The sequence below is a fragment of the Prinia subflava genome, chromosome 4, assembly GCF_021018805.1.
Source record: "Prinia subflava isolate CZ2003 ecotype Zambia chromosome 4, Cam_Psub_1.2, whole genome shotgun sequence".
Taxonomy (NCBI): domain Eukaryota; kingdom Metazoa; phylum Chordata; class Aves; order Passeriformes; family Cisticolidae; genus Prinia; species Prinia subflava.
This window is the reverse complement of record NC_086250.1, coordinates 20,983,130-20,997,235: the sequence shown is the minus strand read 5'-3', so window position 1 is coordinate 20,997,235 and position 14,106 is coordinate 20,983,130. Positions and strand designations below refer to the sequence as shown.

The 14,106-nt window shown below is 41.0% G+C and overlaps 1 protein-coding gene across 13 annotated transcripts in view; it reads left to right on the top strand.

Annotated features, from left to right (window-relative positions):
- RBFOX2 (RNA binding fox-1 homolog 2) overlaps nt 1–14,106 on the top strand; it is a 170,516-nt gene that overhangs the window by 137,772 nt on the left and 18,638 nt on the right. For 10 of the 13 annotated variants that reach the window (XR_010080185.1, XM_063395787.1, XM_063395786.1 and 7 more), the window contains 5 exons: nt 4,293–4,385; nt 7,145–7,205; nt 9,537–9,590; nt 9,721–9,813; nt 10,942–11,074. Coding sequence is in view for 12 of the 13 variants with exons in the window: in XM_063395787.1 (XP_063251857.1) it covers nt 4,293–4,385; nt 7,145–7,205; nt 9,537–9,590; nt 9,721–9,813; nt 10,942–11,074 (434 nt within the window). In the remaining variant the exon portion in view is untranslated. The remainder of the gene's footprint in view (nt 1–4,292; nt 4,386–7,144; nt 7,206–9,536; nt 9,591–9,720; nt 9,814–10,941; nt 11,075–14,106) is intronic. The other 3 variants (XM_063395789.1, XM_063395790.1, XM_063395788.1) reach the window with 2 other exon arrangements.

The window sequence follows — 14,106 nt, the reverse complement described above, 5'->3', positions numbered from 1 at the left end:
GAGCTGCTGAAATGGTGGCAGCTTGGTTTACACAGTTGCTTTCACCAACTTGAAGGTGCATTTGTGTCTGTGTCTTCAGTAATTTGTTTCTGGGTTTTGTGCTGTGTTGCTGTCAGTGCATTCAGTCCTGCTCATCTCTGGTGGATTATAGCTGAAACCCTCCTACTCTTTCCAAGTGTTTTGGAAACAAGTAGCCCAAACTGCTGCCTCTTTGGCCATTTTTTTCAGGCTTCTAAAAGTTTATTATGAAAAGGGGCTGGGGGGTGGGGGTAGGGGGAGAAAAATCTTGGTTAGAAACAAGCACAGCAGCAGATGACAGATGACAGCAAGGCTGTTTGTTGGCTGTGTGCTCCAGTGGTACAAGGCAAAGACGCTGCTGCTGAGGTGACTGGTCTAAACTCCATGATGAACGAAGGGTTAACAATGCATGGATTTCAAGGGGCTCTGTTTAGTTTTCTTTGCCTTTTTTTTTTTATTTTACTTTATTTTATTTTTGTTGTTGTTTTTTGTTTAATTTCTGTGTTCTGGCTACACCCAGGAGAACCGTCTGGTTTTGATTTCTCCCTTTACGGTTACATGGTAAATTTTCTTTCTCATTCTTCAGAGATGGAAACATTCAAATACTATATATATATATATATATACACATTTATTATTTTTTTCACTGCTCATCATGTTGCTTGTTATTTATTGCAGAATCTGAGGCCAGACTAAAAAGGTGGCAGTTACTCGGTCTCTTCAGGTCCTTTCAATAAACTTTTGGGTAAAAAGGGGTTAGTCTGGTACTGCAAATTACTCATCAGTCCTAAAAATGTTTGTTGGAATTTAGTGTTCACTGGGTTAAACTTATTTTCTGCATGGGGGAAGTCTGTGGCAGTTGCTGGTGGGGAGGAATTGTTGAAAATTTCAGCCTTGTTATCATAACAGCATTATTAAACTCAAACTATGTGTATAATCTAAATTTTAGAAAACCTAAGTATTCTTAGTATTCTTTTTCATCCAGGACCTTCCCTTCCTCTGGCTCCATACCTATTACTATGGAGCAATCCAGTACCTGCTATAAAGCTAAGCTAGTAAATATTGGATACCTGCCCCATCTTTCTTTTTCTTGCTTTGTTGTTGTTGTTGTTTTTTTTTTTTTTTTCCTTTCAAGGTCAAGACAACCTTGCTGAGGGAAAACTGAGAACTCTTTGTTGCATATGTATTTAGGTACAAATTAATCCCTATTCTTTACAGGTCATTTGTGAGAAGGGATAAAAAATGTGTATGTTCTTTTTTCTCTCCCACTTCAAAAATGTGTGTGTATATATATCTAATTGCTAGTTTTTAAACTTAGAAATAACAAAAATGTCAAGTGTGGCTCACCTGTTTTTCCTGATGAGAAGTTGAATGTCTAAGAGATGCATTAATGTAGCAAACCAAGAGGACACAAATACTAACTGCCATAGTCAACTATGTAAAGCATTAATTTATCATTGACATTAAATGGTGCTCAACAGAGTTGCACAAGCTAAGGGCTGATCTGTCAATAAAATACGGTTAATTAGTTATGTTGTTCTGAATCAGATTAATTCTGGTTTAATTCACATTGTTAATGATATTCATATAGTCTGCATGTGGATTGTATGCTACCTTGAGTTAACTTAATAAAAATACTGAAAATTCCTACTGAGTTTAAAGATGTTTAATGATAATGTAGTTTTTTAAAATCCCATATGGACTTTGCTAATTGCAAACAGATGTGAATCAAAATAGTCTTAGTTTGGTTCTAGCCTGCACAGATTAATGTCTAAAAAATTACTTTCCATCTGCACTCAAGCTTTCAGTTCACATCATCACTGAAGACATAGATTTCACTTGGTCTCCTCAGGCTTGTCTAGAACAAACAGAAATTTTAATGCAAAAATAGAAGAGGGAAATAGAGATTCCTGTTGCAGTCCTTACCTCTCCTCCTCCCGCAACCTTTAAAGGCTGTTTTTCCCCATTATATAGAACCATAGGGAAAGGTGTTGCTCTGTTTCTCAGGCTTATCTTTCTCTGTAGGGGCTCTCTAAAGCAGGCACAATACTCTATTCCTTCATAATCAGCTTTGCTATTACACCCCCCTACACCCCCCTCGGTTCTCTGCAACACATTTGAGGGTCATATGTAGTTGGGCTGTTTTATTATCCCCTATGTATTGTAGCTCTGATTTTAATTCATTTAAACAGGGAACTTCTATGCTATTCTGAAAAGGCATCAGTTTGTTATTTATATAGCTCTTCTGGAGAAATGAAATTATCTGAAGCTTTAGATTATTGGGCTGGAGCCCAAAGGAGCGCTTTCGTTGATCACAGCATTGCAGTACCAGCTAAGAAACCTTTATTATTGCTGTTCAGGGGGGAGAAAAGAAACTAAACCTCCCCCTCCCAAAAAACCAACAACCACCACACTACATTTAACAAATTTGTAGCAGTTTTATGCTGGGAACCTATCTGTGGATGATTAAGGCCAGCTTGTCACTTAAACAGCTTGGGCCATTTAAGATTGATACCATAAAGACCTTTTTAAAGGCACTTGAATAATGGCTTGCTTGTGTCGCATTACTAGCAATGCTTAGAAATCAAGATGCTCTCTGTTTTTTTGGGCTATCCAGTCCAAATACATACTGATCCCAGGGTGCATGAAGGAAGTTGCCTGGCTAGCATGCCCCTCCCCTGATAGGCATAGCTGTAGATCACTCTCATCACCTTACTCTTCAATTAACATCGGGAGGGAGTTTCCATTGCATCAAATGTAAGCTTTGTTGTTCTGCTCCTGAGGGTACTGGAGCCAGTGGAGATTACTCTCTATACATTAAAACAGCATTTGCTTTATACCAAGCCACAGCTACCAGTTATTGCTGTTAAGATATCCAAAGAGCAGAATGCAACAATGCTTTTTGTTTGGGTCCAGTCTCTCTAATGGCATAAAGATTGTCTCATCACAGTTATCTGTATTAAGATGCCATTTGCTCCTAGTTAAAATTGTAATTCACTTTGTCATGTTGGCTCTCTCTTAATGTCAGTGCACTCATTTCTGTGGAAGGAAGCATGGTCTCTTACCCTGTCCTCTTACACCACTGCATGCGCTGGCAGCAGCATGAGCATGTGTAGGACTCTGTTGTGTTGCTTGTGTGTCGCTTGTGCCTTCATGGGTGTGGCAAACCTGAATTTGTCTTAACTAAACTGACATTTTGGCAATCCTTGAGCCTTTGTGGTTGTTCCAAGCAGGACATGTTAATTTTTCTGGAAGTTTTGTGGTCTAACTAGGCAGAGATTTGTTGCTATCCACAGCACAGAGGTTGCCATCTCAGAACAAAGCTGAGTAAGATGGGTAGCAGGGTGGGAGGCAGAGGTAGCAGAGGGTTAGCAGTGTCATACAAAACCTGCTTTGACAAATGAATCAGTATTTAGGTGTTTAGATTTATAGTCAAGTCCACTGCAGTACTCAGAGATAAGAATATTTTGGAACTACAGTATGTGATACTTTAAATCTTCACATTAAATATGCTTATTTGATGGTGCCACCTAGAAGCCCTGCTTACTTTCAGGGCCCCATGTATCATTGGGGAAGTTCGAGGCTTAGGAGTAGACATGAGCTGTGCTCTGAAGAGCTTACAAGGGAAGTTTTACAAAGAGCCCTTCCTCTCAACAGTGTTCTAAGGTAGGTAATTATTATTGTCTCCATTCTACAGGTGGGAAAAACAAGGTCCAGTGTTTGATTTGCCCACGGCTTCACAGAATTCCTGGTGCCAGGCATGAACTCAGATCACTGCTCACTCTCATAGCAGTTTCTCAAGAGAACAAAGTGCTGCTCAGTGTCAATGTCCTGTACTGTGTCTGGGGTGGACAAGGGTCCTACCAATATTGGTGTGTTCAATAAGAGGGGAGAGAAGCCCCACTTGGGCTTGCCCAGCTTGCCTGTATCAGAGCAGAGTTTAGTGTTTTTAAACAAAAAACCAAAACAAAAAAAAAGGAAAACTGTCTCGAGTAACTTTGTACTTCTTTTTTGGTCTGGCCTCAATTGCTTTTATGTTTTCTTTTTTTTTTAATTACTCTTATTATTCTTATTATTACAGTTCCTTTTTTATTGATTTTAATTTCTTTCATTTATGAAACGTGCATGAACCAACAATGTGACTCTAGGAGGTTATTGCTGAGTTGTGCTGATGTCGATTTCATACTGTGATATTTTTTCTCTATTTACCTAGAGATCAGTATTTCAATATATAACGATGTGCATGTTTTCCCCCCTTCTCCCGCTGCATGCAGGGATTCGGGTTCGTAACTTTCGAGAATAGTGCTGATGCAGACAGGGCCAGGGAGAAATTACACGGCACCGTGGTAGAGGGCCGTAAAATCGAGGTGCATGTCTTCAGTAATTCAATTTCTTCTTTATATTTATTCTTTTGATTTCTTTTTGTGTCTTGCCTCACTTATTTCACATTTGGATCCTAGTCTCGTGTGTGCGTGTGTGTTTGTGTCTGTGTCCTTCACCTCCCTGCACTGAAATGTATAGAAGTCTACACCCTTTACAGAATATTTTTATTGTTCATTTGGGTATTTTTTTTCCTTTTCTTTCTTCTTTTATTAAGTTTTATTCCCACCCACTCCAAATTTTTGCCCTTCTGCTGTCTTGGTTTTTCCTTTGCTTCAGTTTGCGAGGCTCCAATTTCCTGTTATCAGGCCTGAACAAAACTAACTGAAAGAGTACTGTCCAACTTCTAACTCTGTGTCCAAAAAAGAAAGCAGGGGGCCAGCCAGTATTCTCTTTCCTCTGAGGCCAGTTCTCCTCCATGCAAGTGTGAGATGATGCCTGTGGGAGGGGTGGGGACACATGGGGCAGCAGCCCTGAGTGGGCTGTGCTATACACACTACTGGATTCTTGATCTGCCCGTGGTCAAGAATAGGTTTGGTGAAAGCTAATCCTAAAAGTTTGCTAGCTCTCGCCGCTGGGGAGGGAAGGGTTAATGTTGGCTGGTTATCATGGCCATATGTTGGGCATACCTGGTGTTGGCCAGTTCGGTGTTCCACTGTGTTGAAGGCTAACTGGCATCATCCCTCTCTCCTTCTTTCTTTAAAAAAAACAAACCAAACACAAACCAAAAAGTACAAATATTGAAACAAAAAAGCCGCCTTTTTGAGTAAGATGTCTGCATATTTTGCCTTTTTTTTTTTCTTTTTTTTTTTTTTTTTTCTTTTCTTTTTTTTTTTTTTTTTTTTTTTTTTTTTTTTTTCCCTTTCCGATGGTTTAGCGTTTAGGGCCCTTCACTTGACTCACTCTTTCCATGGTAACTATACACAATGCTGGCGATGGTACAAGTTGGCGGTAAGTGAAACAAAAGTGCTAGAGAAGAAGCTTTTTCTTTTTTTTTTTTTAATTTTTCTTAAAATTACAAAAAAATTAAGAAAGAAAAAATCCATCTGCCATCTCACATTAACACTACGAAATGTGATTTGACTTGTTGTCCCCACCCACCTCCTTCCCCTTCTACCCCTTTTATTTTCAATGCTGTTGAGTAATGCCGCCTGGACTTTGGATGTACATATTGTTTTGTAGCAGTCTGAGCTGTTTGATTACTGACTTCATGGTGATTTCCCCTTGCACATCTTACTCAGAGTTACTGAACTCCAGTTTGGCTGGTTTTTATTAATGCACCCATTTCCTCTTCTCTCTCTCCTGCCCCTTCTTTCTGCTGCTCTTTCTGAGACCTGTTTGTAGCTGTTACTGTTTGTTTTCTCTTTTTCTTTCTGCCCCCTCCCCAGTTTATTTCTTTACTAAGTTAAATGCAGCTGTTGGTCTCTTTGCTGACTGGTGGTTTCTGATTGGTTCTGGCAATTTTTCCTTTAAGTGCTTGTGTTGCACTTTGCTGTAGCAGCTGATTTCAGGCACTCGCTCCATCTAATGATTGTCTGTGAGACCCTATCCCCTCACTCCTCCCCTCCCCACCCTCTGAATCAATTGTGGTGTGTTTTTTTTTTTTTTTCTTTCTTTTTTTTATCTGTGTGTGTTTAACTGCATGCTCTCAGTCTCATCATTGTTGTTTCCCATTATTTCCTTTTTAAATGTGTAATGTTTCTATTGTTTTGGGTCTGAAACAAGAGTAAAATGTAGCTCTGGACTCTCCACCCTGTGTACACCCACCATCCATACATCTCAAGGCCCAAGGCAGCTTCTATTTTTGTATCCATTTTTTTCTTCTTCACCTTGGCCTCCATTCCCATTTGGCATGGGTTTTGATCAATTACTGATGATACATAAGGACTTCACCCTCCTTGCAAGAGCTTTGCGGCTGACACAGGGCTGCAGCAACTTGGCTTCCAAACTAGTCCATCTTTTCTTTATCAGCACCATCTCTGTGGTAACATCCCACTTGCTTGAGCAGTCAAACCGCTTGGAACTATGCAGAGCTCTGTAAAGAGGGTGCAGGGCACAGTAAACCCAAAAATTATCCAGGTCTGCTGCTATGTATTCTTTTTGTCCCATGAGATTTGTGACAATGAAAAAATAATCTGGAAAAAGATCTGAAAGTGATGGGTGTAAATCAATGAATGTAGATCATCTAAACAGTTGGCGGTATTCCAGAGGTTTCCTGAAGCCTTGGGAGTTCAAATCTAATGCTGAGGAACTCCAGGCTACCTTTTTCTACCCGAGTGTCCTGTCAGTGACCTGCTGGGCCCCAATTCCAGCGATGAGCTTGAGAAACAAGTCAGCTTGTGCGTCACCTGGTTCAGTTCCCCTGCCCTGGGCTGCAGAAATTATTCCTGCCTCTTGAACAGAACCTGGACAAAGCATCTAGGGTTTTGCCCTTTTGATCAATGAGCTGTAAATAATCCCGTGCCTAGGGATGGCAGGGTGGTGGACAATCTGCACTTTACTCTCGTTGGCCTTTTATTTAATGTATAATTTTTAAATGCCACGTTTAGCTGTAACTTTTATAATTAAATGGCAACAGTTAAAAGTAATTTAAAGATTGCATTCATGTAAAATTAGCTGTTTAATTTTTTTTTGCTCAGAGAAGCATAGTGTGTGTGTGTGTGTGTGGTATCTGAGAGTTTTCACCATTTTCTCTAACGTTCTGTACTTCCTTCCCTCTCCTCCCCCTTCCCTTTCTTACTTTTAGGTTAACAATGCCACTGCGAGAGTAATGACCAATAAGAAGATGGTCACACCTTATGCAAATGGTAAGAGAGACTGTTTGTACTAATGATGAGCTGAAACCTTTGAAGAAAGACAAAAGGGAAAAGTCATGACCTCTCCTCAAGACCAAAAAGAAACCAACAAAGCCCCACAAACTCTTAATTTGTATCATTATACCATTCAGTAGCAGGGACATGCCCAGTGTGGTCAAGATGGGTAAAGGTGAGAAGGACCAGTGGGTTGCCTGCCCTGCTACTGCAGCTGATTCTGTATGGTGTGATGTGCAGTACTCCTGTGTCTCACTGCCATCACATAGATACCTAAATATGAATGCAGAAACATAACTTAAAATGCGTAACTAGCTTAATAACTTAAGGTAGCTCAGTTTAGGTTCTGTCTGTAAAACGACAGCTGTTCCCAAGCAACCAGTGAAACAGAGCCTTTGTGCTCCTTGTTTGCTTGCTTTCTGTTTCAGACTATGCCTATGTTCAGTAATTTTCCAGTGAACCTAAAAAGAGAAAGACCAAGCTGTTTGGGTAATGAAGAATCCTGTTTCACTGGGATATCTTGGTGGTTCTCTGTGCAGTCATTTTAGTTCATAGGCATATGTAGCATAAAAAGGCTGTTCTCCCAGCAGAACTGAATTCTGCTTTGATAAAGATTTTGAATCTGAGTCTTTGTCCTGAAACAGGCAGCAAAGTTCTTTTTGGTGTGAAAATGTGCCCAAACAGTTTCATCAAGGCAGGAAGCTGTATACAGGTAGTTGCTAGTGTGAGATTCTGGTTTTGATTACAAAGACTCCAAACTCAGAAGATTTTTTTTTTATGTTGCTCTGCTGCCAACTTACTGAGTGGTCCCCTGCCAGTAAATCTTCGGGTACAGAACTGGGGAAACACAGCTAAACAAAAGGCCTGGGATTCTGGGTCACAGTACCTGGAAGGAACTAGGAGATAGTGTAGTAAAAGGCAATGTATGATATCCATGGTATATTGTCTTGAAAACAAGGGCATAAAATGTCATGTATGTGACTGTTTGGTAACAAAACGTGGCTTACTTGTGAAACTGATAACATACAAGAATATTTTGCTTTTGCAGCCAACAGTTTAAATCCAGCTCTAAAGCTATGCAAGGGAATTTAGTATTAGACCAGGCTTAAGGCATACTGGCAAGTATGGTTGTACAACTGTCATTAAATTTGAGAATGGGCACTCCTCTTGTTGCCACCACTGGAGTATTTTGCCATCAAGGTGAGGGGTGCAGCAGCAGTGTGTCTGTACGTCCAGACAGAACCTGCACTGCATCTGTCATTGATACTCTGCCAGCAGGTGAAGGGGTGGTGTTGATGGGCTGCAATCCACAGAGATGTTCATACAGCTTCTAGAGTGGTTAGAGGTGTTAAAAGTTCAGCAAGTGCACCAGGGCTCCAAGACAGAGGAAGCATATGGATTTATTTAAGTAAAAATGCCTCTGTAATTGCTAGCTGAACTGCTGAGATCTTTTCTGAAAGGAATGCTTTGTGGATGCCAACTCAGATCACATTGTTAGCTTTATACCTCTCCTCTCCTCCATTAAAGAGATGGAGGGGGAAAAGACAGATAGGTTTCCAGATGGGACTGGAAATATGTACCTACTCATACCCATACTCCTTTCAGCCCTATTTTCTTGTAGGTTTTATCTTCATGATTTGCAGTTCTTGCCAATTATCCAGATTATATTGAAATCATTTCTCTGCGAAGGCTTTCACCTGAAAAGCAGCATAAAGAAGGCAAGAAATACTGAAGTAACAGTGAGGAGAAAGTGAGATGAATAGAATGATTTGGTTTTATGAACTATAGTTGCATAATGGAGTTAATGAGGAAATTCAGACACTGTTGCTTTTTAGCAGATCTCTATCAGAGAAGGGTCTGATAGACACCAGAGAGAAGTGTGTTTTGAGCATTCAAGGCTATAAATTGACTTGCTTCAGATGACAGTCTGGGCCGGTGGCTTTAGAGAGGGCTCGGATCTGCAGTGTTCTCAGTGAAAGTAAGGAGGAGCTGGCAGCAAGGCTCCTGCAGGGAATGCCAGGTCGCATGGTGCTCATGGCAAATATGCATATAAGGTAGTTGGCATTCCCACAGCAGTGCCTTTGCCCAGTGTGGATCAGCTGATGTTTTCCAGTTCCCTCCGATTCAGTGACCTGGACCTAGAGCTTGACATTAGGAAAAGGCAGTTGGCCTCCATCTACACCAAGGGGGATTGAGGTGAAGCAGAAATTGAAAAGAGCTGTGCATGTGAAGCTGGGACGCATGCAAGAGACCATTCCCCCTACCCACGCTGCCCGTTCCTTCTCTTGGTGTAGATTTTGGCATTCACTGCAGTCTTTGTTGTTTCAGGTTGGAAGTTGAGTCCTGTGGTTGGAGCGGTGTACGGCCCTGAGTTATATGCAGGTAGAGCTGAAGTAGACACTTCCACTTCTGCCATTTAACTGCAGTGGTGTTTATGTTCTTAATCTGCTGTTTCTTTATAACATTTTTACAGTTTTGTTTTTGTTTTTTATTCTTTTTAAAATTGAATTAGCGTCCAGCTTTCAAGCAGATGTCTCGCTGGGCAATGACGCCGCAGTGCCCCTGTCAGGAAGGGGGGGTATTAACACTTACATTCCTTTAATCAGTAAGTAGCCCCCCATGGCCCCTGTATTGTTACTGTGCCTGAGTTAATGATGACCTGTTACCCTTCTTCTCTCCAGTTTGTATAATATATACTTAAAAGGATGGGTCTCGCTGGGAATGAGTTTACCTTGAGCCAGAGTTGCTGTTGTTTACCTTGTGCAGTTGCTGTAACTTGTTCATCTGCAGTGTCTTGCTGTACAGCTGAATGGGTCCTTCTGACATCAAGAAGGCTGCAGAACAAGGGGAGGGTGTGTATGAGGATAGGCCATTCCTTTGCTCCCCTCCTCATTTTGAACTTGAAGAAACCAAACGGACAAATCCCTAAAGTACATATTATACAAGCTGCTAAACTGCAAGTCTGCAGGGCCCCTAGTGGCATGCACCTGGATGCATGCTGGGTTGGGTTTGTGCCCTGGAACTCATTCCCTCTCGGTATCTGTTTATGACAGGATTGCAGATGCCTCTGAGGTTTTACAGAGTTTCATCACAAGCCAGTTTACTTCAGTTTAAAGCATAATAATAGAGGCATTGCTATATTTGGTGCCAGTTATTGGTCACACTTGTTAAATGAAGGTGGGCTCTCAGTAAACTGGCACTTTATGGGAAATTGCTGCAGCTCTTATATGGGCTATCTTGTCTTTCAGGCTTTAAAATGAACATACAGAGGATTGGGTGGCAAAGAGTGGGAGGGGAAAGGAGGGAAGAGACTGATGTAAGTTGTTTGACTTTAAGGGCCTCTTGACAAATTATTTTAAAGAGCCTCTGAAGTTTTGGAAGAACTGTGTGCTGTATTGATAGTAACTCCTCGTGCTTCTCAGATTCTAACCAGAATGCATGGTGGTGTCAAAAGGTGGTGGGGATTTGAGCCCTCTTTGGGGTGGGTAAGGCATGCCAAAACATTAACCTCTTGCATGCCAAACCTCTCTGCAACCCTTCTCCCCCCAAAGGCCATGGTGTAGCAGAAAGTATGTATGGGATGCTTGCTGGGTTATAAGCATGTCCCTCTGCAGGATTGATGCCAAATGTCCCACCGCTATGGAGCTGTTGTTTCACTTTGTTTGAAGCAGGTGGTTGTTCTCTGGGTTGAAGCTTGTATGTTTTTCACCTTCCACCTTGTCTGTCTTTACAGTTCCAGGCTTCCCCTATCCAACTGCAGCCACCACAGCCGCCGCATTTCGGGGCGCCCATCTGAGGGGCCGAGGAAGGACAGTGTATGGGGCAGTGCGGGCAGTACCTCCCACGGCCATCCCTGCCTACCCAGGGTAAGCACTGGTCACAAGAGCAGAGTGCTCTGCGCAACTATGTCAAATAGCTAATCAGTTAACAAAAAAACCCTAAAATTGTCTGGATGGTGAGAGTCAAGATCTTGCTAGTGCCAGAGCATTTCTGCACATGATGGCATCCAGTGGGGGCAAATCTAAATTTTTCTGTTACGTTCTTGACTGAAACAATTTTCAGTACTTGCAACAGCTTAAAGTGCTGATGGGTTCCTTCTCATAATTTCTCAATTTGTCTGTATATGGTATTTGTCATCCATTGACCCAACATGTTATAGTGCTGCTGAGAAGGACACAAAGAGAAGTTTTTAAATTCCTGAAAAGGTTCTGCTCTTTGCACTCCATTTGTGTTTCCATATTCAGGAATGAGGAATATTATCCATTACCTTCATGCCTCACCATCTGGCAGTAGGACACAGAAGAGCCAGTTACCCACAATGGATTTGCTTTCTTTGTTGGAGACGGTTTAAAAAGGTTTAAAACAAAGATTAATCAAGTCCATTAATTTAAAGCTGGGAGTGTTTGGGATGTAGAGAGAACGATAATACAATGAAGCAATGGCAAATGCATGGCCTTAGCATTCTTTGCCCTCAGATTTTCACTAGTAATGTAGCGCAAAAAATGCTGTTACAAAGGAGCATTCTGCTGTTTAAAAGGGAACTAGGAGGGAACTAGGTCTCTATGTGAGTTTTGGTTTGGGTTTTTGTTGGTTTGTTTAAATGTGATGGAATGACAGATAAATCAGCAAATGCCTTCCAAGCTGTCTTTTTTTTTGTTTGTTTTATTTCTGATTTTGAGGATGCTTTAATCATATTGTCTCTGGAGTTCTACTTGCCATATTTTCCAGGCAATGTTCTCAGAAAGAACAGGAATAGGAATGAATCCTGCAACACAGATGTGGACTGACCCTTCTTTTCTTTTACACTAGGTCCAAAAGGGAAGAAAAAAAAATCATGAATCTTTTATTAAAAAGGAAAGTGGAATCCATACACGTCAGTGCAGGGAGGTGGCCTAATATATGCTGGATAAGCTCATAATACCTTCTGTAGGAGATTAAGTGATGAGAGCTACTGTAACCCTTTTAGAGTCTAGTCTGATATTTAAAGTGGAGCTCCAGGAAGCAAGCTGCAGTGGTCATGTATCTGTCTAGCTTTGCTCTTTGGCAATTTTGGCAATGTTTGTATTTAATTCACCAGAAGACTTTAAATGAAACCTCTTGTCTAAACACTGGTCTTATGAACAGAGTGTTTCTTCTGGGTTTTCAAATCCACTTTTTCCCACCACTCCTAGTTTACATTCTCTAGCCTCTAACCATATCCTCTGCAACTTGTCTGTCTATTGCTCTAAAAATGGAACAGTCCAATTTCATTGAGGAGTGCTCCACAGTGAAACAAAGCAGCAAAGCTGAGCTAAGTGCTGCCATCTAGCAGAATATGAAATATTTGCACCAGGGAGGGGGAATGTGCTTTTCATCCCTGTGACTAACAGCTAGAGCATTCCTAGCCAGAGACTGTCAGGAGTGGGGCACTAGGAGGGCCTTGTCTTTGATATAAATCCAGACTGCGTCCCATGTAAAAGGCTTATTTTCATTTGAAATATGGGCCAATATTTGAAATATTGAGCCAAGGCTCCAGTGATTAGCCCTTCCAAATATCATCTCATGTCTGTGTTTACTGGTATTACACTGAATTTTTCTGACCCTGCTGACTGATCCCATGTCTTCATGGGCAGCATACTACCTAGTAAACATTTACAGGGCACCAGTAAGCAAGGCAGATTTACAGAGGCCCAGAACTGTCCCTAGTCCCAAGCACTGGGGTGTAATTAACTACTGCTGGTATTTTTTTGTCATCATAGTCTGAGTCTCTACTTTGTAGAACAAATTTGATTCCTAGTGGAATAATACAACATGTGCTATTCAATTCCATGTTGCAGTAACCTGTAGGACAGCCACCACTCCGTGTGGGTACTGTTGACCTCTACTGGGTCAGGGACAGGCATGTGTTCCTGACACCTTGCCCTCCATCGGTTACTTTCTTCCTGGCCAGATGACACCATAAGATCAGTCAGCAACATGAATGACCAAAACATAGTGAGTAATGTGGAAGAAGACAGTAAAGTAAGCTGCAGGTTAACTCAAACCTGATAGAAGGAATTGGTTTGCACAAACCTCAGTGGTGTTTGAGTTCCTAGTTACAAAATTTTATGGTATCACTGCATTTGAGAGCTTAGCAGAATTTTAAAAATACAGAAGGTAAATTAATAAAAGCTCATTGGTATTGCCATACTGGATCAGACCTGAGCACCATCCAGGTTAGAGTAAGTTTTGACAGTGTCAAGTGCTTAACCAGAGGAAAGTGCAAGAAATCATAGTTCTTAACAGTTTTAATATTTACTTTAAGAACTCAAGATTTGCAAATGCATATGCAGAATGACCATACTTACATATGGCCATGGTTGTTTATCCAGAGGAGGTTTGTGATACTTCAGAAAGCAATTGCTTAGACTGTTTGAGCTGATGTAAGATAGTCACCTAAACCTGACTTTGAATACTAATGCAACCTTCAGTCTTAACTGAGGTACCACTTGGCAGAAATAAGGAGACATTATAACCTCTGATATATAGCATGAGTAAAAACTGTACTGGAATATTGCCCTGATTTGTAGCAACCACACTTTTTAAATGAGAATGCTGACAAGTAACACTTCAGCCCAGAAGCTGTAAGAATTTAGACAGTCGGAAAAAACCTCATCTACTGTAAAACTCTCAAAGCTAAATAAGCTTGATAAATTTTATTTCTCAGCCTGTAGGTTAGTCATTGACTTGTGCATGTTCATTAGTACCTATATGAGGAATAGACTTGCCATAGTAAAGAGTAATTTAGTCTAGGAGTGTAAATATATATGAGATTCACTGATTTGAAACCAAAGTAGATAGAAGACTAGATACTGGGCAGCAGAGAGCTTTGAGGGTGGTTTTTTCATTCCTTTTACAACACAGTCAGCTGTTGGTACAC